At 42.6% G+C, this 25,915-nt stretch overlaps 1 protein-coding gene across 2 annotated transcripts; it reads left to right on the top strand.

The window, feature by feature from the left end:
* Window positions 1-8,698: 8,698 nt before the first annotated feature.
* On the top strand, window positions 8,699-24,558 carry GPR160 (G protein-coupled receptor 160). Of its 2 annotated transcripts, XM_039487324.1 has the most exons (4): window positions 8,699-8,954; window positions 20,529-20,577; window positions 22,503-22,610; window positions 23,254-24,558. In XM_039487324.1, exon 4 carries the CDS (start codon window positions 23,317-23,319, stop codon window positions 24,313-24,315), a length of 999 nt encoding a protein of 332 aa, XP_039343258.1. In that variant the 5' UTR covers window positions 8,699-8,954; window positions 20,529-20,577; window positions 22,503-22,610; window positions 23,254-23,316; the 3' UTR covers window positions 24,316-24,558. The 2 variants fall into 2 exon arrangements, with proteins under 2 accessions (XP_039343258.1, XP_039343259.1); XM_039487325.1 differs by lacking the exon at window positions 22,503-22,610.
* Window positions 24,559-25,915: the final 1,357 nt, after the last annotated feature.

Genomic DNA, 25,915 nt, shown 5'->3' with positions numbered 1-25,915 from the left:
TTAGCTAACTTCTGAATGGGGGCCAATGTGGTATGCATACTCAGAGGGCACCTATCAGATCGGGTCCTGTGGGCAAGACTGGTAATCGAATACCTATCTTCCCCTGATTCATGAATTGCCCTGGGGCTTAGGTGGGAAATAGGCATCCAGCCACCTAGAGTGAAGCAGCAGTGCATAAGCCCAGAGGCAAAAAAGTTAGTTAACCCCCATTCCTGTACCACCCTCTACCCTGCCTCCAACCTGTTCCATCCCCATATAGGAATCCCTATTCTAGTCAAAGGCCCTCTGGGAGGTTCAAGGACAAAGGTATGATGTTACAGAGGGAACCAACCTCCTTATCCAGACCAGGGGCGGCTCTAGGGATTTTGTCGCCCCAAGCACGGCAGGCAGGCAGGCAAGCGGGAGGTCCACCGAAGCTGCGGGACCAGCAGACCCTCCGCAGGCAAGCCGCCAAAGGCAGCCTGCCTGCCGCCCTCGCAGCGACCAGCAGAGTGCCCTCTGCGGCTTGCCGCTCCAAGCACGCACTTGGCGTGCTGGGGCCTGGAGCCGCCCCTGATCCAGACACTCCTGCTGGTTTTCTTCCTCTTCACAGGCAGAGGGGATAATTTGGCCCATTATTATTTAAACAGCACAGTAGACAGTGCTATACAACATATAAAAAGACCAGGTCCCAGCCCTGTAGCACTTATACTCTGACAAACATGATGCACAGGACAACTGTTATTATACTAACAACACTTTGCACTCCTGTACTTAAGGAGGATTTCAAAAGGCATTTAAAGCATTAACTATTATCTATGTAGCTTCACAACACCACTATGAGATGAGTAAATATCACTACCCACTTCATATAGAAGAGGAAATTGAGGAATGGAGTGGACTATTTGTGTCCAAGAGACAAGCATTTAAGCATCCTATGATGAAATCAGCACACATTAACATCACAAATGAAGGCCAAGTAGGCAGGCCACCAACAAGAACCAAACATCAACCAAAGCACAATAAATCTCCTGCAACCTTCCTAACCACAAAAGCAGAAACTATTCCCAGTTAATGTAAGGACTAGGAAAGGAATGGGATTAATACATGGGGCGGGGGGAGAGGGAGAAAGGAAAAATACAAGAGGAATCAAAAGCCAAATAGGAATGAACCTGACATAGTATATGGACTTTGCATAGTGCCCTAACATCAACCCTAAACTGAGAAAGCTGTATTGTAGATTTGCTCCTAAGAACCAAAAGCCAGTCCCTCCTAGCTGACTGTAACTAAAGACATTACTCAATTACTGAGGGCCTAGATTATGAAAGGCCAATTATAGCAGTACCAGAATTGCAAATTAAGTTATGTGGGGCCAGAATTGCAAATGTTAAGTGACTAAAGGCATAAGGAGTACAGTTCCCAGAGAAGTCACAGCAGGAGCAAATGTGGTTCACTTGTAAGGTTCACTAGAAAGCAACTTTCTTCCTGGGAGCAGCCAGTGTAGGTAGATTGATATCACCTCACTTCTCTTAATCAAAGAAATAGATCATCATCATGACAGCTTTCACAACAATGCAAAACAGACACAGAGCTTAAACCATCTTTCCCATTTGAGTTCAGTGGAAAAATTCCCATTGACTTCAATAGACTTCAGATCAGACACAAACACAAGAGGGTATTGCCTGGTCCTGGTGAGAAGAAATTAACTCTAGCTCACCTTATATAGGTGTCCACGGAAGATTTTAAACAGTTGCTTCTTGGGAACCAGAAGGGAGAGAATGCCTTTCGGACTGCTGGGCTCCACAGCTGGAGGTCACAGGACCAAGCTGAACTCCAGGAAGGGGCACTTTTCTTTTTACTCTAATTAGATTAATCTAATTAACTTTAAATGTTGAAGCTCATGCTGAAAATCAGTGGCAAAACTGGGACTAGAATACAGTCCTGGCTCCCAATCCTCAATTCCATTTCTTATCCTTCTTCATGTCAGCTAAGTGCTCTCACTATTAGTCCTGATCTCTCCCTTATCCTCACACTCACAGAAGGATTCTTGCTGGCCCTAGGTTTTGTAAGTTTAACAGGGTGATCATTCTCAAACAATTAGAAATTGCTAGTAACACTTGATCTCTGAGGGGTATTTTATTCTTTTGAATAGTTCATACTTATGAAGCTCATTTATCAATATAAAACTCCCCAGCTACATCTTACATGCTGTAGTAATGCTCAGTTGGTTCTCCAGAAAAGATCAGAAGAGGCTTTTCAGAATAATGTGGAATTCTTGTGTGACATGCTTAGGGTACAATCACTTGAGGTCATTATACAACTAGAAATTCAGCTCATTGAGTTGCTGACACTACAGCTCTGAGGGAGGCTATAGGATAAACTGAGTTATGACTAGAAGAAATTAAGAAAAAGAAGGGGGTCATGGATAACTTGACATGAGAAGATGGAACCTACTTGGCTCTGACCAGGTCAGTGTTAAACAAAACTGTAATGTTATTTATATATAGACTCTGTATTGAATTCTATACTGTCACTTTAATGCAGAGGAATCTGAACCAGTGTCTCAATTTGCAGTTGAGAACAACAGGTGGTCAATCTAAACCTTTCAACTTCCTAATAATGGGCCAAATTCTTTCTTCTCTAAGAAGAACCTATACAGGCGAGGAAACTATAAAAGGTCAACTACCTGCATTTATTTCCTTCCAGCTTAGCTGTATCGTGATGAGCTCTTGTTGGTATGAGGAAATGGAAAATGGTATTGGGACATAAGTGAGTTTGTTCTCTGCATTGTAAAATAGGTTTCTATTTTGCAGTGTTGATTTGAAACCTGCCATATTGATGTTTTTTCCTTGGGTTAAGAAAAAAGAGGTAATCTCAGTGCAGCTAAACTGGTTGCTCCCAGGAAGAGACAGCTAAGAGTGACACTTGTAATTAGATATCATGAGCCATGCCTGCCCCTGCAATAAGCAGGCATAGCTTCTATTGATTTCACTGAGAGCTGTGATCCTTATTCCAGAGATGAATTTGGTCTAGTCTCCATAGTGTAGCTGTCTGAAAATTCACTGGGTATGTGATGTTACAAGAATGTTCCTTATATCTTAGAGTGAAACTCACTTGTCCCTTTTAATAAGGGATGTCCTCTGATGCCTAACATTTAGCATCAAGAATCCGATCAACTAGTGTAGATTGGTGTAGCTGTCTGTTATTACTCTGAACCACTTAAATCCTACTTTTTATACTTAATAAAATAACTTTTGCTTATTAATTAACCCAGAGTAAATAATTAATACCTGTGGGAGCAAACAGCTGTGCATATCTTTCTATCAGTGTAATAGAGGGTGGACAATTTATGAGTTTACCCTGTATAAACTTTATACAGAGTAAAACAGATGCATTTGGGTTTAGGCTCCCAGAAAGACTGAATACTGAGTGTTGGGAAAGTCCCTGTTAACTGAGAAGCTCCTGGGATAAGTGAATCTTAGTCTCTGTGAACTGTAGGGGCGCGTGGCTCAACCTCTTGGTCTGCGCTGTAGCGGACTGGTGTGTCCAGCTCAGCAAGATGGAAGTGGAGGGAAGCCTTCTCTGGCAGGAGAGTTTGTTCTCAGTGGTATCCCAGGACATCTAGTGACAATCTTGAGGGAATTTCTGTGACCAAACCCATCTTCTATAAAAGAGCAAGGAAGTAGCTATAGGCAGCAAATTTACAGGACTTTTTATCTTTAAAGGAGTTAAGTATTTGTAAACTTTCCTGAAAAAATATTAAAATATTAATGTAATGGGTTAAAGACTCAGCTTTTAGCTGTACTAGAGTATGTTAAATAAGAGTTTGTGCTTTAAAGAGAAGTCAAGGTTTCCATATGCACTGAAACAATCCCAAGAAGACTTTATTTCTGAATTTCTATAGACAATCCAAAATACTGTAATATCTTTAACATACCATATCAGCAAGTGGCTTTAAAAAAACACAAAAGTCAATAGCTTGATCTGGAAACAGGAAGAAATTGGTTAAGGAAAGTTCTTAACTTGATTTAAAAAAACAACAGAAGTGACACATCAAAGATAATATGCAATCAAAGTCAACTAGCTTTAAATCTGACACATTTCCTTCCTGAGGTCATTGCAGGAGCTTTTGTGGATGTTCAAAACAAGCAACAATCTCCTAGCTTCATTACTAAAGAGTCCTTAATCTTTCAGAACATCGAAGATGGGAAGAAGCAGCTTGCTTTTTGTTTTTAATGCTAACCGTTCCTCTTCTAAAGTTATTATAAACTGACCTCTCAGAGTAGTTATTGTGTTATAATTTGAAATACAGTCAAGGGTCACCCCGTCCCCAAACCACTGACTGGTATAATTTACTCGGCAGGTGAGAGATGGGTGGGTGTTACACTGTGAAAAAAGGTTATTTAATGGTTGGTAAGACAATACAACTGGTTGGGGTTTTTTAAAAAAAAAAAAACACGTAACAGGGATTTTATGTAAACCAGAAGAAACAGAACTGGATTCCATCTACCTACAATAACATTAAATATATTAGTAATATATATAATAAAAATTATTTGAATACACACACACAATAACTTACTACTAAGTGTACTTAACTATATATAACCTGGTCTCTCAATATATATGTGTATGCACAGGCTATTATCTTATAGATTATTATTATTAGTTCAAGGTTCCCCTTTTCCCAATCTTTCACTAGGTGCTCTCTAATGCCCAAATGAGTCTTTGAACCTCAAGCGCTTCGCAGAACTTCCTGTAGAGATGGACTTGACTCCAGTGGTGTTTACTTAGAGGGGTACACAGTAGACTGAACCCATGGGATCTGAAGGACCTTTGGTTCTCCTGTTCTGGATCTCTGGGACAGTATGAAGCAGTCATAAGAGATGGCTGGATCCGATGCTCAAGGAACATGCCATCAAATATGGACTGACTTGATCAGACAACTCTAAAACTGAAGAGCCCCTCTCCTGCATGTCTCTGTCTGTCCTGCCCCATCTCAGCCTCTCCATCCACTCTCGGTTTCTCTGTCCTGGTTTCCCTCTGTCCAGCCCCTCCCCTTGCCCTCTTTCTCTCAGCTACTCCCAGACTGTTTCTCTGTCTCTCTCTCAGGCTCCCCCTGCTTGCCTCTGTCCCTCAACTGTCCCCATTCTCCTCCACTCACTTCCCTTCCTCCTGAGGGGAGGGGCCACCTCCTTTCCACAGAACAATGACATTGCATTTGCCCTGAACACACCCTAAATCATATATCCCCAGCTAGAGTCAAGTCCCATCCCTTTACCATATTTACATTCTGTTAAAAGAAAGATTCCTGGGGAAAATACCTTCTCACTTGTATACACAGTATTGTTACATGTAAGGGGTTACCAGCTCGATACGACGTTCTCCTAGGAAAGAACAAATATGGTTATGAGATTAGATAACATATGCGCTGTACTATGGATATGAAAACATTCAATAAAAGCACTAAGTAATGTTAATAATTTAATGCCATTGTAACCAGGACACTAGGCAGAATTTCCAAATTTGTTTCCTGGTTTTTTAATCAGTCTTAAGTGTGGAAACATGGTGCAAAAATGTTGACTTGTCAAGTATTCAGAGGCTTTGCTCTGTAATGGGGAACAGACTCAGGGCCCAATCCTGCCCTCTTCTCCATGGCTCTAATTCCCATTGACTACACAAGAATGACAACATCATGATCATCTTGGTCCAAATATATAGGGTGGGAAACAGTGTTATGCATTCTGGAACTCTTCAGTTAGATTTAGTTACAATTCCTACCCAACACGCTGTAGGAACAGAAGTCCCTGGCAGTCGAGCTGCCACAGGTTCCCATGTGCTGAGGGCAGGGGGATGTGGAGAGCCCATGAATGGGATAATCACCTCATGTGCCAGTAAGCCCAGCTGCCACACAGGAGCTTGGGGTTTGAGCAGGCAGATTAATTGTTAATTACTAAGCAGATCCATTGGCCATATCCACTGTATACAAGACTTTATTTATGGCAACTTATTTTAAAAAGCACCTATTATGGGCTCCAGGCACTAATATTTTATAGGGGGTATGTCCTCCACTTTGAGCAATCACTGTGGGGCTTAAAATTGGTCTCTTTTCATTGCCTTCAATGGACTTTGGATCAAGTTCCTACTGCGCTTCAGTAATTACACTTTCAGGACAGGAAGCAGCTTTAGCAACATGGCAAGGGCCACTGAGAATTGTCTTTCCCATGTTTATGGCATTACAAAATTTTGCATTGAAAACATAAACTTTGTTTCTTGCACATTTATCTACTCTTACTACAGTGTTTATTTCCCATTTCAAGTTGGAATATTTTTGTTTCAAGGGAAACACTCAACCATCTGAAAATCATACAATTCTAACATCTGGATTATAAAATGCTTCCTAAAGTGTTGACAATGAGATTAGATGAAGGCTAATGGACACAGTTGACCTAGAGCTGACTGCACTTATTCTACAGACATGTTTCTGATAATAAATTCAAGATGTGCAGATGCCTAAGTTGAGCAATTAGAGATTTGTAATTGTGGAGCTGCTGGTCTGGTTTTGAGGAACTACAGAGAGCTACCACAGGGCTGTTGTGGCTGTCAGGAATTGGCCAGGCCTAACGACTTTCTGGCTACATGACTTATGCTGGAAAGAAACAATGGGATTGGAGCTGCTACACTGGCTTTATGTTTCCTGGTGATTTACCCCACCCTACTTATGACAACTTGTTTGCTTGCACTGTGAGAGCAAAAGCCGGGCTCTGGTACCAGTTTTTTATCCATAAGCAGTATTTGTAGCTTCATCTTTTTCATTCTATGGATCAATTTATAAAATAAATCTTTTCCTGGACCAACATCCTCATCCCTCACTGTTTGGATCTCAACATGTTTCACTGGCAAATGCTGCCAAGTTGCCTGCAGTTTGCAAGCTAAGGATCACTGTAACACAGTAGGAAATAGTATCCACATTCACCTGGAATTATCTTCTCTATCAGCTGAGTGCCTAGAAAAGGAATATAACAGCACACTAAACATTCAAACTCCAACAAAATCATTTCAAAACATAACATGTACACTCCATATTCCAAACTTTAACACTCCTGGAGCCTGATGCTGTAGGTTGCTGATTTCACTTGGACTTGACAATTCATTGGCCTCATGACTGACCCCTAGCCAACTGGTTCCCAAACTTTTTACTAAGGCTACCCCCACCTGCATTTTGTCTTTTATTGTGGCCCAGCCAGGGTCCAAATTCATAATGGTGGCCCAAAATCATAGGTCAGTGTCCTTTGCCTACTCTTGCTCCTTGCCCTGTCAAGGGAGCATCCACCATGCACAACAGCACCCTGTGCCTCAGCACTGCAACCCTAACCCCAGCCCACCACAGAGGGGAGGCCCCTGTATGTGGGGAAGAGAAGAGGGGGCGGGGAGAAAGTGAGCTCATCCCACAGTAGCACTCACTCAAATGTGGCCTGTTTGCCCCTTCATCAGCACAGAGGGGCAGTAGTGTAACCTTGTGCTTCAGGTTGTAGTACCTGGAGTGGGGAGCAGGACCCAGACCTCAGGACTGGAGCCACTGCTGTGGAGTGAGTGCAGGGCAGTCTTATTCTACAACTCCCCTTCCCTCCCAGTTCTCTCCTCCTCACTGGGCCTGTGACCCGTTGCCAAGAGCCTTCTGCAATCCACTGGTGGGTTAGGACCAACCTTTTTGGAAACACTGCCCTAGACCAGGGTAGGAGTGCTTGGTTCCCATCTCCCACTCAGGGAGCACAAGCACAGTCCCCAGTCTCTGACTTCAATCTACACAATAATACCTCCATCAGGCTCCCTTCACAATCTTCTCCTCCCAGTCCAGTAGCTCCAACAATGGCTTAGGGTCTCCCCCAAAAAACTGCAGCTACCGTGAACTCCACCCTCTGCCTCCCTGCGTGTGCTTATTGCCACTGCTCCAATGGCCCTGGCTGGGCATCGGAGAGAGGGGTCACCACTACAATGGTAGTTAAGCTCTAGAACAGGCTTCCACCAAAGGTTGTGGAATCACCATCACTGGAGTTTTTAAGAGCAGGTTGGACAAAACCCCTGGCGCAAGGTTGGTGGAGGTTTAGCTGATTCTGTTGATGACTTCTCCAGGTCCCCGCCAGCCCTACATGTCTAGGAGCCTATGACTAGAAATAGGACAGCCCAAAGCCCTGTACCCAAACACCCCTGTGCCCTATGCTCTGACTTTCGGTGCTTGCTGGGCCCTTCTCTGCTCCTGGGACCTGAAGACATGCCCAACAGTGGTAGGGTAACTAGATAGAAAGTGTGAAAAATCGGGATGGGGTGGGAGGGTAATAGGGGCCCATATTAAAAAAAAGCCCCAAATATTGGGACTGTCCCAATAAAATCGGGACATCTGGTCACCCTAAGTGTGAGGAAGTTGGGCGCCTGTTTTCCCAGCATGGGGCCCTGGGGAGGGGAGAAACTAAGCAAACTATCTTTCCAGTCTGGGCCCCCGCACCCTTGACCCCGGCCGGCAGGACTCCAGCTAGCTGGGGAACGGCGTGTGACGGGTCTCAACCACGCCCCGGGTGCAGGGGGCGTGCGGGGGCCAGGCGCCCCCAGGGAGCGGCAGAGGGGCCCTGCGGTGCGGCTACACCCAGTTCTCGTCAGCCCCAGCCGGTTCTGCGGGCCCGCCCAGCGCCGCGGGTGCCAGGCAGGGCAGGGCTGTGTGCGCTGTTCCGCACCAGCAGTCCCCTCCCTGTGGGCGGCTGCTCCTCCGCCAGGCCCGTCTCACTTCCCAGGGCGGAGCCCGGGGGGACCCCGCCAGCCGCAGCGGCCCCACGGGGAAGCTGGGGGAGCAGCCCCGAGCCCCCCACGCGCGTGGCCAGAGCGGCACGGGACAGCGCCGACCGGGGAGCTGGGGGGGAAGGAGGCTGGGGCGCAGCGAGCCACTTCCCGCGGGCTGCCAGGCGAGGAGGCAGCGTCTGCAGGTGGGTTTGGCTCCTCCGAGCTCAGCGAGCAGGAACTTCCCACCACCGGCACAAACCGCCCGTCCCAGCCTTGGGCAGCCCGTCTGCCTTCCCTGCCCCGGCCGGTTGCGGGAGACTCCCCCTCACCCGCCCGGGGAGAGCCCCCGCCCCGAGAGCCCGCCTCACCCGCCGGGTGAAAGCCCCCGCCCCAAACCTCGCCTCAAGACCCACCCCGGAAAGAGACCCCCCCTCCCGAGAGCCCGCCTCACCCGCCCGGGGAGAGCCCCCGCCCCAAACCTCGCCCCGGGAGAGACACCCCCCCTCACCCGCCGGGGGAGAGACCCCCTCCTCGCCCCAAGACCTAGCCCTAGGACCCCACCTCACCTGCCGGGGGACCCCATCTCACCCCAGGACCCCACCTCACCCACTGGGGGAGAGACCCATCCCACCCTGAGACCCCACCTCACTCGCCAGGGGAGAGACCCCTCCCACCTTGAGACCTCCCCCCTCGCTCTGAGACCCCACCTCACCCGCCAGGGGAGAGACCCCTCCCACCTTGAGACCTCCCCCCTCGCTCTGAGACCCCACCTCACCCATTGGGGAAGAGACCCCCTCCAACTAACCTGCTGTGGCCAGCTTTTCCCGCCTCTTTGTCCACAGACCTCAGCTTATCCACAACTCAACTCACCCAGCATGAGATGCCCTTCCCCCCAGTCCTAGTACACCCGCCCTGAGAGATGTCCCCTTCCCCTCCGCCCCCAGAACTCAACTCACCCAGCTGCAAGAGATGTCTCCTACCTCTGCCATAGACTTCAACTCACCCTCTATGGGAGATGCTCCCTCTCCCCTCTGTTCCCAGACCTTAACTCACCCACTATGAGGAAGGACCCCAACTCCTCCATGCACCTCTGCCCCAGCCCTCAGCTCACCTGCTATGGGGGATGCCCCCTACCTGTCACCTTCCCTCCAGATCCCAATTTTCCCACTGTGGGAGATGTCCCCTACCTCCCCCCAACATCTCAACTCACTCCTTGTGGGAGATGCCCACTGTCCCTTTTCCCCACACACACTCACCCCCAACTCTCCTCTCTGTGAGCAAAGTGGAAGGAGGGCTCTCTGATCCCCCTGGCTTGGAGAAAGCAGGCGTGTGAGACTGTCAGCCCCCATCTGAGAGGATGGGCACGAGGGCTGGTGCAGCCTGGCGAGGAGAAGCATTGCTGGGTCGTAGGAGGGAAAACAAACAATGGCACCAGGCAGAGAACAAACCCCCAACCAACACTCAGGCTTGTGGTGATTCTGGGAACTGAAAGTTCAAGTTTAGATCAAGTTTAGCTGTGAGAGCAGGATGCTAACACGCTGGGGTTAGGGAACTTCAGAGCATAACTTCTGACCCCTAACCATTAAAGTAATATGGGATTATCAAGAAACACAGTATATGGGTAGCCCAGTGGTACCCATATACTGGTACCCATTTAAAGTCCCATTAAAATAATGTTTCCTATTCTCAGCTCTGAGCTCCAGACTTTGGCCCAGTTCACTCATATAGTATGATAAATAGATATATTGTCCCCTCTGCAACCTGTTTGGGTTTCAGAACTCAGAGTTATGCTGAAGACAGACAAATCCTCCACATTTCAGTCTGGGCTCCTTTCTTATAATGCTGATTATTCGCTCCAGAAAAATTTCTCTCCTAAAATGGCAGATCTTTTGCCTCTCTTCATTATCCTCTGGCTGCACTTTCAGACACAGCCAATTTGTTTTCTTGTTTAAGGGGCATCTGGCTTTAAAAAAAATCACACTTAGAAAGATTTGTTTACCCATTTTATTTTTAATATGCTAGATTATTAAAAGCAATTTTATAAATATTAATTTATTTTTTACCACTTCTGCTGCTCTTTCATGCTTGTATTTCAGCACAGATGTGAAAATAGACTTGTTATTTCATGTACTGGTTCTAGGCTTGATCAAGGATGTCTGAGTCCATGGCAGTAGAAAGTTTACAAAGTTTTAATTTACTATAATGATGTTTTTGCATTAGGACTTGTAAAATATGTAATCTGCTTTGGTGGCACACACTTCAAGGGACTATTAATATTGAATTTAAAATGAAACATTTCTAGTATCATATTTTGAAAAAGATTCTTTTTACAAAACCTAAAGTTTGGTTGGTCCATGGCTACAACATAGCTTAATTTATGTAGTGTGGAAAGGAATTGTTTCCCCATAACTGGGCTAAAACCTTGCTCAGTCATGTTTGATAGCCAGGTTTGATTCATACTATGAATTATAACAGTGCTGTAATGTTGTCACCTGACTTAGTTCTATTTGTAGTGTAGATGGGGCCTCAGAGCATTAAGGTAAGATGGCAAGCCAAGCTCTTTGCCTTTGGGCTGAATTTGAGAGAGGCAGACACACACAGGGTCAAGGAAATTCACTATTGTTTCTAACTTCCCTCCAATCTTTTTCTTTTGCTGATTCCTTCCCCCACTCCTCCAAATGTGGCTGCATCTTCCTAGTAAACGCAGATATAATTCACCACTAGTACAGCTCCACCAATTGTAGCATTGGTGGAAGGTGTAGTTGTGTGTAAAAACACCGCAGTCCTGTTGACTCTACAGTTTCTGCTATTGCAGAATTACAGCTACAAATCTTGTTTGTGTAGATGCAGCCCTGAAGACTGAAGTCTGTCTCTACAGTATAGATGCAGTACAAACTTTGTTTTGCACTTGTGCATCTATGCTGGACCACACCTTATAGATGGAAATACCTTCTAGCACCTGTGATTTCTAAGAGAAGCAATGTGTTTAACAGTCAGAACAGAGTATGCAATGGAACTCCAGGATTTTACTCCCAGTTCTAGTGTTGATTTTCTGTGTCCAGTCACTTACCTGTGGGTTGGTTAGTTCACCCATTGTTTCTTCCCTAAACACCTCTCTCTGACCCATTGCTCTCACTCCAAGACCAAGAAAAAGAAAATATTAAGTGTTCCTACTCAGTGCAACCCTCATCCCTTGTCTCAAATATATCTTAAAAAACAACGTTGTTTTGGTGGCAGTTATAATACAGTAAGATTTGTTTTAAAGTGTTTGGCGAGCGCAAGAGGGGAGGACTCCTGCCTCATACTGAGAAAAACAGGATGATCAGCGAGTTATCTTAATTGCCTATACACAAATGCAAGAAGCCTGGGAAACAAGCAGGAAGAACTGGGATTCCTGGCACAGTCGAATTATGATGTGACTGGAATAACAGAGACTTGGTGGGATAACTCACATGACTGGTGTACTGTAATGGATGGATATAAACGGTTCAGGAAGGACAGGCAAGGGCAGAAAAGGTGGGGGAGTTGCATTGTATGTAAGAGGACAGTATGACTGCTCAGAGCTCCCGTATAAAACTGCAGAAAAACCTGAGAGTCTCTGGATTAAGTTTAGAAGTGTGAGCAACAAGAGTGATGTCATAGTGAGAGTCTGCTATAGACCACCAGACCAGGAGGATGAGGTGGACGAGGCTTTCTTCAGGCAACTAACAGAAGTTACTAGATCACAGGCCCTGGTTCTCATGGGGGACTTCAATCATCATGATATCTGCTGGGAGAGCAATACAGCAGTGCACAGACAATCCAGGAAGTTTTTGGAAAGTGTAGGGGACAAGTGAAGGGTTTCTTCAGGTATGTTAGCAACAAGAAGGTCAAGGAAAGTGTGGGCTCCTTACTGAATGGGGGAAGCAACCTAGTAACAGAGGATGTGGAAAAAGCTAAATGTACTCAATGCTTTTTTTGCCTCTGTCTTCACGAACAAGGTCAGCTCCCAGGCTACTACACTTGGCAGCATGGTATGGGGAGGAGGTGACCAGCCCTCTGTGGAGAAAGAAGTGGTTCAGGACTATTTAAAAAAGCTGGATGAGCACAAGTACATGGGACCGGATGCCTGCATCCAAGGGTGCTAAAGGAGTTGGGGGATGTGATTGCAGAGCCATTGGCCATTATCTTTGAAAACTCATGGCAATCGGGGGAGGTCCCAGATGACTGGAAAAAGGCTAATGTAGTGCCCATCTTTAAGGTAAGAATATGAAAACTGGCAATTGAGGGGAGTTTAACGGCTCCAGGCTCTTGGCGGTGGGTCCCTGAGTCCCTCTTGGCCATTATTGCTGCCGAATAATGAATGAAGCGGCGGCAGCAGTTCCTTCCCTCTGAGGAAAGAAGGAAAAAAAGGGAAGGGAGGGGGAGAAAAGTGTGTGTGTGGGGAGAGTGGGGGTGAGGAAGGCACCATATCTCTGGTAAAAAAACAGCTAACTTTTTTTTACATATGCTATTTTTTCTTGTGTTTTTTGTATAAATCCAAACTTTAAAAAGTAATCTTGTTTTAATTAAAAAAACCCACATATGTAAACTCCCCTCAATTGCCAGTTTTCATATTCTTACCCAGTTGTTGTTTTGGTTCTTTAAAAACACTATTTTTAAAAGAACAGGCTAGTATCTTAAACCTTTTTAGTTCACTACAAAATATCCCTAAGAGGGGGCCTTGTTTTGTTACAGCTCAGGCAATACTGCTTTTTCATAATAAACTTTAAAAAAACATAATGCTTCAAATAGGCCTCACTGCATACAGAATATCCTTTTAAAAGGTCATGTTATGTTACATTTCAGTCAATTCTGTATTTTCATGTTAAAAACCTTTATATAATGAAACACTGTATGTTTAGCAAGTGTTAAAAGTATGGGGGAAAGTCAAGGGGTGAGGGTAGTCTTCAGATAGGCTATCTCTAAGCGTCATGCAGTCACAAAGCGATGGTTTTTGTCTTTTACAATCAGTAAATGGAATAAAATACTTCTTATAACTTTCATAAAGTATCTTTCAATGCAATCTTGCCATTTTTTAAAACTTGAACAGCGTTTAAAAAGTTAGGAAAAAAGTCTGTGTAAAAAAACAAGCAAACTGAAGGAGTGACCCCTAGAGCCTTGCTAAGGCAGACTATAGTGCATGAAGCACTGGCTAGCCTAATTAGTCTTATCTGTTTTTAAAGTGTAAAAAAAGCTCCAGCTCCAGCCTGTGTTGTATTATTTTAATAAAATCTATGAACCCAGAACAAACACAGGAGCTTGTACCTGTGTCTCAGCACGAGTTGCAAACATTTAAAAACAAAAAACATTCTAATAATGCAACAAAAAAAATCACACTTAAATCTAAAAGCCCTAGGAAAATAAAAGCTTACTATAACTTTCACATAAATTTGTTAAAAAGTGGGGAGGAAAATAAATTTCTAATCCACTGGATTACAAAATAAGGGGAATATAAACTAGCTGTTACTAAGGTTCTGTGGTTTTCACTCTGGCGTGTTTTCTGCATGCTCTTTTTTTTAATTGAAACATGCATGTAAAAATGTTAAATAAAGGGCTCTGGGTTCATATAGGTTTGTCTTTTAAAGTGTTTATTCCTTTACAAAACAATATAACTTTCACTTGTATTTGTTAAAAAGCAGGCAAAGAAGCAGCCTTCTTATCTCTGATCTACTGGCTTACAGAGGTTGTTTTTGCTGACAACTGTTTTGCTGCAAAAGCCTGCTGTCCTTACTTTAAAAAAAAAAAAAAGACCAGTGCTAGTCTAAAACCTAGGGGGAAACTTTTATAAACAGGCTTTCTGTGTATTTAAGTCTGGGTTGTTTCTGCAGGCTTACATGTTATTGAAACACCTATGCCTAAGGAACTAAATGAAGGTATGGGTCTTCAGGTAGGCATGTCTTTTCAAGTGTTTATTCCCTTAAAAGCCTTAATATAACTTTCACTTCTATTTGTTAAAAAGTAGGGGAAGAAGAAATCTTCTTCTCTAATCCACTGGTTTACAAAATAAGGGGAATATAAACTGTCTGTCACTAAAAACCTGTGGTTTTAAACGTAGGGTGCTTCTGCATAATTTTTATTACAACATATACAAAAGGGTTGTGTCTTCATATAGGTTTGTCCTTTCAAGTCATTATACCTTTGCAAAACTTAATGTAACTTTAACTTGTGTTTGTTAAAAAGTTTGGGAAAGAAGCAGCCTTCTTATCTCTGATCCACTGACTCACAGAGGCTGCTTTGCTAACAGGCGCTTTGCTGCAGCTTCACATTGTGCTTACTAAATAAATAACTCGTTAGTTTAAAACCTAGGGGAAAACTTTTAAAAATTGTTTGTTACTAAAAGCTTATGGTTTTAACTTTTATAAAAATCCCCCTGCTTGCTCTTTTTCATTGAAACACTTATGCCAAGGGGGTTAAATAAAGAAATGTGTATTCATTTAGGCGTGTTTATTCCCTTAAAAGCCTTAATATAACTTTCACCTCTATTTGTTAAAAAATGGGAGAAGCAGCAATCTTCTTCTTCTTTCTAATTCAATGGTTTACAAAATAAGGGGTTTATAAACTGTCTGTTACTAACAGGGGCGGCTCTAGGGATTTTGCCGCCCCAAGCACAGCAGGCAGGCTGCCTCTGGCGGTTTGCCTGAGGAGGGTCCGCTGGTCCCACGGCTTGCGGGAGGTCCTCCAAAGCCGTGGGACCAGCGGACCCTCCGCAGGCAAGCTGCGGAAGGCAGCCTGCCTGCCGCCCTCGCGGTGCCGGCAGAGCGCCCCCCGCGGCTTGCCGCCCCAAGCACGCGCTTGGCGTGCTGGGGCCTGGAGCCGCCCCTGGTTACTAAAAACCTGGGGTTTTAAACCTAGGGTGCTTCTGCCTGCTCTTTTTTTATTACAACACATACAAAGGGGATGTGTTTTAGGTTTGTCTTTTCAAGTCATTATCCCTTTGCAAAACTTAAAAAACTTGTTAAAAAGCAGGTAAAGAAGCAAACTCCTTCTCTGTGATCCATTGACTCACAGAGGCTGCTTTGCTAACAGGAGCTTTGCTGCAGCTTCACATTGTGCTTACTAAATAAATAACCCATGTTAGTCTAAAACCTAGGGGAAAAACTGTTAAAAATTGTGTGTTACTAAAAGCTTATGGTTTTAACTTTTATAAAAACTCCTCTGTAAAAGGACTACATGGTGGGAAAATGCTGGGGGTTTGTTTCTTTAGATGAGAATAAAACAGTTAAAAGGGCGGGGGGAGAAAGGAGGAGAAGGGAAAGGAAGGAGTTGGCTCTTGTTTAAAATCTTGGGACTCTAGGATTGGTTCAGGAAAATGAATTCTATGACGCTGCTGTAAAACAACCTCTAATTGGGTCGATCCAAAGGCGGTGATAACAAGTCTGAGAGGGTCTAAACCAGGGACAGAAAGACTTAAAAGGTGAAAATTCTCTCTCTCTGACTCAACCATGTGTTGTCTATCTTTGCTCTTTGCAAAGAGGGCTCTCTTTTCTTTTTTCTTACCCATTCTTTCTTTTAACCTCTCTTTTTTCTTAACCTACACTGGTATGCCTGACTAACCTAATTGCCTTCTATGACAAGATAACTGGCTCTGTGGATGAGGGGAAAGTAGTGGACATGTTATATCTTGACTTTAGCAAAGTTTTTGATACAGACTCCCACAGTATTCTTGTCAGCAAGTTAAAGAAGTGTGGGCTGGATGAATGCACTGTAAAGTGGATAGAAAGCTGGCTAGATCATCAGGCTCAACGGGTAGTGATTAATGGCCCCATGTCTAGTTGGCAGTCGGTTATCAAGCGGAGTGCCCCAAGGGTTGGTCCTGGGGCCAGTTTTATTCAATATCTTCATTAATGATCTAGAGGATGATGTGGACTGCACCCTCAGCAAGTTTGCAGATGACACTAAACTGGGAGAAGTGGTAGATATGCTGGAGGGTAGGGATAGGATACAGAGGGACCTAGACAAATTAGAGGTTCAACAAGGACAAGTGCAGAGTCCTGCACTTAGGATGGAAGAATCCCATGCACTGCTACAGACTGGGGACCAAGTGGCTAGGCAGCAGTTCTGCAGAAAAGGACCTAGGGGTTACAATGGATGAGAAGCTGGATATGAGTCAACAGTGTGCCCTTGTTGCCAAGAAGGCTAAAGGCATTTGCGTTGCCAGCAGATTGAGGGACGTGATCATTTTCCTCTATTTGGCATTCGTGAGGCCTCATCTGGAGTAGTGTGTCCAGTTTTGGGCCCCACACTACAAGGATGTGGAAAAATTGGAAAGAGTCTAGCAGAGGGCAGCAAAAATTATCAGGGGGCCGGAGCACATGATTTACGAGGAGAGGCTGAGGGAACTGGGATTGTTTAGTCTGCAGAAGAGAAGAATGAGGGGGGATTTGATAGCTGCTATCAGTTACCTGAAAGGGGGTTCCAAAGAGGATGGATTCAGACTGTTCTCAGTGGTACTAGATGACAGAACAATGAGTAATGGTCTCAAGTTGCAGTGGGGGAGGTTTAGGTTGGATATTAGGAAAAACTTTTTCACTAGGAAGGTGGTGGAATCTCCTTCCTTAGAGGTTTTTAAGGTCAGGCTTGACAAAGCTCTGGCTGGGATGATTTAGTTGGGGATTGGTCCTGCTTTGAGCAGGGGGCTGGACTAGATGACCTCCTGAGGTCCCTTCCAAGCCTGATATTCTACGATTCTATGAAAACAAAATGTTATGACTACATGAATTGAATTTCACCTCTCAGTGAACCTTTTAGGCCTTTTGAAAATAGTTGTTTATAATAGAAATGCTGACACAACTTAACTAGTAGCTGGATAGTTGAAAATGACAGCAACAACATTTGGGGCATGAGCTATGGGCAAAAGTTCTCTCTCTCTGAATAAAGGACTCTGGTATTATTGTTCAGGAGTTAATACCACTAACCCCTTTGATGCTGATTGACCACAGGTCCTTCCTCACATGTTCAGCAGGTAGGAGAATTGATGTATGCAGAATAGTACACATTATTTTTCATCCATTCATAAGTGCTTTAATTTATATTGTATAATGTTCTTTGCCTACATACACACAAAATTGCTCCTGCCTGACTTGCAGAGGCAGCTCTAGGCATTTTGTCGCCCCAAGCACGGCAGGCAGGCTGCCTTCGGCAGCTTGCCTGCGGAGGGTCCGCCGAAGCCGCGGGACCAGCGGACCCTCTGAAGGCAAGCCGCCAAAGGCAGCCTGCCTGCCGCCCTCGCGGCGACCGGCGGAGTGCCCCCAGTGGCTTGCTGCCCCAAGCACGCGCTTGGCGTGCTGGTGCATGGAGCTGCCCCTGCTGACTTGTGCACATGCAACAGCCAGTACACAATTACAGAGTGAACTCTTGCATGATGTGCACTTTTGAAAATGTGGGCCATGTTGCACACAGTAAATTGAGTTAAAGCCAAAAGCAAAAGGAGCTGTACAGTGAAAGGAGGCTAACGATGCTACCAGATGAGATTAGAATAGAGGTGGAAAAATTCATGAGGTGGAATTATAGATCTAGTTCAGATAACATGAACTTCAGTAGAAAAAGCTCTTGCAACAACAGTGGCCAAACAGGAAGAAACTGGTACTCAAAGAGCAGAGGAATAGGAAGGGGAGTTCAAAAGACAGACTGCAGCAGAATCATAATTCTAGAATCAAAAGCAATATCTTGCGCGTGTGGTTTAAAACGGCTGAGCAACTGAAGTTTCCAGTGACTTCAGTGAGACTTATGGGTAATAAATAGTGCTGTCAATTAATGGGGGTTAACTCAAATTAACTAGATTAAACAGTAATCATGGTTAATCACAGTTTTAATCACACTGTTAGCAATAATAGAATACCAATTTAAATTTATGATAAATATTTTTGGATATTTTTCTACATTTTCAAATATTGATTTCAGTTACAACACAGAATACAAAGTGTACAGTGCTCACTTTATACTATTTTTATTACAAATATTTGCACTGTAAAAACCAAAAAAATAGGTTTTTTTCCAATTGACCTCATACAAGTAGTGTAGTGCAGTCTTTTTATTGTGAAGGTGCAATTTACAAATATAGAATTTTTTTTTCCCATGAATGCACTCAAAAACAAAAGAATGTAAAAATTTAGAGCCTAAATTTTTCAGGGGAAAAGTCCAGTTAGTCTTACTTCTAGTTCAGCCAATTGTTAAGACAGATAAGCTTGTTATATTTACAAGAGATAATGCTGCCCGCTTCTTATTTACGTCACTTGAAAGTGAGACGAGATGTTCGTATGGCACTGTTGTTGCTGGTGTTGCAAGGTATTTATGCCAGATATGCTAAACATTCATATGCCCCTTCATGCTTCAACTTGCACTCTCTTTTTACACTGCAAATATTTGTAATGAAATGAAGTGAGCACTGTACACTTTGTATTCTGCGTTGTAATTGAAATCAATATATTTGACAATGTAGAAAAATATAATAAATTTAAATTGGTATTCTGTTGTTTAATAGTGCAATTAAAATTTTTAATCTTGTGATTAATTGCAATTTTTAAAAAATCATTTGACAGCCCTAATGATGAACATTTCTGAAAATCAGGACAGTTATACTTAGGTGTCAAAGCATGGCTTTAGAGCATAACTTTAAGCACTCATCACTGAAAATTTTGATCTGAAGGGCAAATTTTTCAATAGAACCAGCCCTCCTCCTAATTTTGTGCGTGCAGTTCTGAAAACACTATCAATCACTTGTATGCACCACTGACTAAATTTGCACATGCAAACAACATTTCTAGGTGCAGGTGATGGTGCAAACAAAATTAAGAGCCATTTATTAAGATTGGACCTTTTTTTGCCTCCTGATTTAGCAGTTCACCTGTAAAGTATTTTCATTGCTGTTTGATTAAACGTGGAAAGATCTGTCCAAGTGTAACCAGGTTAAATGTGTCCCGAACTTGACAATATGCTTTCAAATGTACAATTATTTTAAAAGTATAGTATAAATGTGTGTATAGTATATTGAAAGCCTTAGGGCCACCTTCTAACCTGAGGTATATATCCACTAGCTATCACTAAAGTGGGAGACATAGTAAAATTCAAGCTCCAGATAACTGTCTTCTCTTCCCATTGAGAGTAATATTTAAATTACACATAGTTCACCTATGTTGTCTATTTATGCAAAATGGTAACAAAATGTGGATGGAGATTTATATATGAATAAAGCAGGCATAAAAGAGACTGGAAGAATAATTCTGTATCTATTTACCTTAATGGCCATGGCATGAGTTCTGGGGTTTTCCCCTGCAACAGTTGATCACACCACCCTAATGCAGGCTGAATGCTTGCAGCTCTCTTTTACCTGAAGCAGGTGAAAGTACTGACAGACAGATGAGTTTTGCAAGAGGAACATAATACACGGACTAAAGTCTTGGCAGGTAAAAAGTTTTTCAGCTCCCCTGGAAAAAAAAATTTTTGGACAATAAATTTAACTTGTTAAAAATAGAATGTTGGAAGCAGAAGTTGGTCTGTAGCAGCTGAAAAAAATTGAGAACTGAAGAAGAAACCTCTGAGGGGACAATTGGGATAAGGAGGAAGAGAGAAGGGTAAAGTGTAGGGAAGATGAATGAAAATGTTTCATGAAAATGTCTCGATCTGATATATGAAGTTATATTAAGATAATTATACGTGTTACATTCGCAGTATAATAGAAACTGTAAAGATTTTCTTATTTCTGGAAAAACGCAAACTGATACTGAATGAAAAGACAACTTATGTTCTTTCTCTCACAGGGCAGCTATGGACCATGCTTTCAAGAAACGGGGCTCTTTAATAATGATGGTACAGTATTTATAAGCATCCTATTGCAGTTTAGTAATTCAGGATTAAGTTATAAAACTGCATATCACAGTAACTAAAAACATGACAAATTAATGGGATCCAGAGATGAAAGTAAGCTGGTACGCCCCAGGCAGCAATTTAAAGGGCCCAGGGCTCCCAGCAGCAGCTGGAGCCCCGGGCCCTTTAAATTCCCGCCAGAGCCCCGCTGCCAGCAGAGGTGGCTAGGACCCCCGGGGCTCTGGTGGCGATTTAAAGGGCCCGGGGCCCTGATGTGGTAGCGGTGGCTGGGAGCCCCTGGCCCTTTAAATCACTGCTGGAGCCCCACCGCCGCTACCCCAGCAGGGCTCAGGTGGCAATTTAAAGGGCCTGGGGCTCCAGCTGCCGCTACCGCCCTGGGCCCTTTAAATCTCTGCTGGCTCCAGCAGTGGGGTTCTGGCGGCAATTTAAAGGGCCTGGGGCAGTAGCAGCGGCCAGAGCCCTGGGACCTTTAAATCGCCGCCCAGGGCTACAGGCTCTGAAGCTGGTAGCTCTGGCAGTGATTTAAAGGGCCCGGGGCTCTAAAGGTCCCGCCCCCTTCTCAGGACTCCAGCGTACCGGTAAGTCCTTTAAGTTACTTTCACCCCTGATGGGATCCTACATAGGATGAAGAATGGGATTAGATAAGTTACAATAGGGAGAATATCAAACAATCTTGGGAAAGTGGTATTTAATTTTTGTGTAAAAGCTGAGAAAGATATGCTTAAAGATGTGTTTAACTATGGAAGTGGTAGCATACAAGTTCTCTAAGGAAATCGAACCACTGTTATTAAAGGCCAAATCCTACTTACCTTACTCAAGTGAGTATTATTGAAGCTAATTGAACTAAAAAGTCCAATTCAAAATTAATTGAAATCAGTGGGAGTTGAATTGGAACCTCACTCATGTGTATATGGCACACACGATTTGGCACTAGTATATGCCCACCTTTGCTGCCTCAGTTTTTTAACACAGGAAAATGCCTGTTTTCAAAATGGCCACAGCCTCCAACTGTCCCCAACAGAAATGAAACCAAGATTCCCTCAGAGTGATGGTGGACCCTGACACCCTTGAGGACAGTTGGTGGCTTTAGTCTCATAGTGAACAAGAGGAGGAGATGGCTGCCATTTTGAACGAGGGCAATTCTTCATAGAATTCTCTATAGTGGAATATTATTCATCAGTCTCTGCTGAAGGAGAAACTGTTATGAAGAATAATGTCAAAAAGTTACCATTAATTTTCCCCAAAATTCTTCAAATGTAGCCGATGCACAAAATTTGAGTTTTAATTATTTGAAGTGTCTTACTCTGTTCTGAAACCATTAGACACAAAAAGTCTGACACCCAATGCGAATTTTTTTAAAGGACCCACTTTTGATTACTTAACCTAATTAATGGATTTACTTGTAAATTTTCAGAAAATTAATTCTATATTCAAAGTACTGTAATTTAGGGAAGGATACGCTCTGTTCTTCATATGTAACAAAATAGTTGAACATTGGCTGAAAGTGCAAAACTTAACTCCACCTTAACTACAACTGGTACTGCCATACTACACATGCCTCTGTGCACAAGGGCCTAAGAGTGCTCTAGACTCAGGCTGCTTCAATCTGCAAGGCTTCCTTGGCAGATCAGGAGGAGCTACTCCTGGGGAAACTGTGGCTTAAAGCACCCCACACCCTATTTTCTCCAAGAGGCAGGCAGAGGAGAAGGCAAGCGAGCAGACATCACCCACAGGGTTGTAGTGGCTTCTTTGTAGAAGACTGGGTGAGGAGAGAGAGAGCCACTTTTAAAAAAAAAAAATGAAAAAGTGATAATTATTGGCTTTGTGGGATTAGGAAACAGATTTTTAAAATTATATGAGGTGGCAATCTAATTCATTTACTCTTATTCACTTCTCTAAACACACAGATAAGGACAGTTGATCTTACCACATCCTGATTCTCTAGGAACAATGGAGGAAAGCTAAATGACTTCTTCCAGAGGACAGCCTAAGCATGAGGATGTTACCATGCCGATGTAGGTGAAGCAGCCATCCCAGGCTCACTTTGTATAGAAATGAATGTATGCAAACAAGTTATAAAAAGAAACCCAAAAAATCCAAATGGAAAACAAATAGTGAAATCGCTCAGTAAAAATAAAATCTAAATTTAAATTATTTCAGATGACAGATCTTTTAATTCCCAAAACTAAGAACATGTACAGAAGATAAAGGAACTTGCTGTCAATAAAATGGTGTTTCATTTAAGCTTTATTCACAATCAAAGACTTGTGAAAATTCAAGTAGGAGTTTTATAACTGCTCGACTGACAACAGAGTTATGATAGTATGCAGTGTGGTTGTAGCTGTGTTGGTCCTAGGAAATAAGAGAGACAAGGTGGGTCAGGTAATATCTTTTTTTGAATCAATTTCTATTGGTGAGAGAGAAGTTTTGAGATTACACAGAGCTCTTCTTCAGGTCTGGGAAATGTACTAAGAGTGTCACAGCTAAATATAAGGTGGAACAGATTGTTTAGCATAAGTGGATAACACATTTCAAGGGACCATTGAAAGTCAAGTGGCTCGTAACATCCCTTCCGGAGGGGAAGTTATGATTGGCTGGAGAGTTACAACAGTAATCAGTTAATATACTTTCCAAGACTGTCATTAACTCTCTTTTCAGGTATGAACAACTGTGTCCTGTAAGATTTATTTTGCTGGCTCTTATCCTTGAAGACTGGCTGCCATGTCTTGTGCAAATTGTTCCCTTCAATACTACAACCAACTCAATCAACCTCTTGAAGCTAGCTGTATGCTGCTCCTGATTATGCTTGGAAAAGTGTCGCTCAATCTCTTCATGTTGGGAGTTAAAAGATGGGATGTAAAACAAAGTTTTATGGGATATTTCTGTATTTCACTGGCACTCCTTGACTTCACACTTCTGGTGAATATAGCTTTCATCTCCTATTTTGAGGACTTTGCACTTTGGGGTGTGAGATTTACCAAGTACCACATTTGTCTATTCACTCAGATAATTTCCCTTATGTATGGTGTCTTGCATTACCCAGTTTGTCTTGTGTCTGTTCTGGATTATTACATGACTATAGCTCAAACCCCTAAACCTGCTAGCATAGGTCAAAGACTACTTTATATACTTGCTGTGATTTTTATATGGATTTCAGTCCTCTTTTATATTCTGAAAGTTCCAGCTGTTTCTGCAGAGTTAGAAATACAGAACCACTTTTTTACATGCCCTTTCTATATCAGTGTTCAGAGCTACTGGCTATCATTAGCCATCCTGTTTGTTATAGGTGTGGCTCTTGTGATTTGTTGGTCGGAAGTTATAACTATGGTGCGGTCTGTCCGGATTATTTCCTTTACAAGTGTGACTGTTTTAATCTTTTCATATGCATCTGACTGTGATTGCACTGTCTGTAAAAAGCAGCTTTTGACAAGACTCCTCATCTGCTTTCTTGGCACTTGGACACCTTTTGTTTTCCTTCAGATGATCATCTTGTTGCTTGGTGCTCAGATTCCAGCCTACATGGAGATGAATGTCCCCTGGCTATACTTCATAAACAGCTTTCTAATCGCAACAGCATACTGGTTTAGGTGTCATGACATTCAATTGACAGAGGGGATGTGGTCTGCAGATCCATTTGTCAGCTGGAAATTCTGCTTCATTCCATTTAACAATCAAAATACAGAGCAAGCTGAAAAGCCAGGCACAGTAATCATCTGTTAATGAACTGCTGTGTGAAAAGAATACAAATAAGTGCTGTGCATCAGAGGGTGTCTGACTATGCTATTTTGATGTCCTCTGTGAACACATGTAAATGGGTTATACAAGGAAATTCCTCAAACTACAATATGAAGAAAAATTCACCAAAATTCTCCAATGTATAATGGAATATTGCATTATAATGGAATACTGAACTGTTTTCCAAGCTAGACTTCAAATAAAAATGGGTGCTTACTGCACAAAATATTTTAATGGAATGTGTTATATTTTCAAAATATAGTTGAAAACAGGTAAATAAAAATGTCCAATACTTCTGCAAAAAACTGCCTGATTTTAACATTAAATGCTAATAAACAAAGTTGAGATTGTTTAAAATTGTCTGATTGTCTGATGCATGAACTTGAAAAAAAGAAGAGAGAGGAGTAAAATCTTTAGCTAACCTTGAGACTTCTACAACTATGGACAAGTATTATTAATTGTCAAATGTTTTAGCTTTAAACACCTTTATAATTTATCAGTTCTAAAAAAGTTTTACTATTTCCTATTAAAAATTGAAGTTTCCCTCTTTGCTTAAGGAAAGAGAGACTGTCTAAAAGGAATGGATATAACTTTTACTACCTTCTCCCCCCAGAAAGTAAATATCATATAAACTATGTTTAAAACTGTCTACAAAAAAGGAAAGGTAGGTGAGGTAATATCTTTTATTGGACCAACGTCTGTTGGTGAGAGACAAGCTTTCGACTCACACAGACCTGAAGAGCTCTGTGTGGCTCAAAAGCTTCTCTCTCTCACCAACAGAAGATGGTCCAATAAAATATATTATCTCGCCCACCTTGTCTCTCTAATATTCTGGGACTGACACGGCCACAACTACACTGCAAGAAAGACCAATAAGATGCACAATTACCAGGGTGACATTAAGTGTGACAGTTTAAACTTTTTGTAAGCACTAACTTATACATTCACAACATACAATTTGCACTGTAGAAGCAAGTGTTATTTATTTGTGTTACTTCATTTCAGTCTTTACATTCCATATTTAGTGTTGCAGTAACTTTACCAGTAACATCAGAATGCAGTGGCTTTCCTTAGTGTGCAAATAAATATAAAAATTTACTTTAATGTCAAAGGTTATCTTGTTTTCCATACAGTTATTTGGTACAAATAAATTAAACTGCTGATAGTATAAAAAATGTGAAAGAATAACGTATCAAAATGCACATAGTTGGTGTGAAAGATCTGCAGCTGTATGTAAATCTGCAGAAAGAATCAATGGATAAAATAGGAGCTTTAGCAGAAAAAATATTTTTCTGCACATTGTGTTGCTTAAGTAATTAAGTGGCCAGTGAGAAAAAATAAATGGAATATCTTCACAGAACATTAATAAAAACAAAATAGTGGTCAGTGGATAAAACACATGATTCACCACTATATTATAGTAGTGCTTAATGATACCAATGCAGATTGTTCCAGGCACTCTGCAAACACATAGTAAGCACTATGAAGATCATCATCCAAATAGACTTCATGGACAAAGGAAGAAAGAGAAGTGACTTGGTTACAGTGACACAGTAGGTAGACCAATGGCATAGCAGATACTTAC

Source organism: Mauremys reevesii, linkage group 9 (genome assembly GCF_016161935.1).
Source record: "Mauremys reevesii isolate NIE-2019 linkage group 9, ASM1616193v1, whole genome shotgun sequence".
Taxonomy (NCBI): domain Eukaryota; kingdom Metazoa; phylum Chordata; order Testudines; family Geoemydidae; genus Mauremys; species Mauremys reevesii.
The sequence above is the reverse complement of the archived record's forward strand: the minus strand, read 5'-3'. Positions and strand labels throughout refer to the sequence as shown.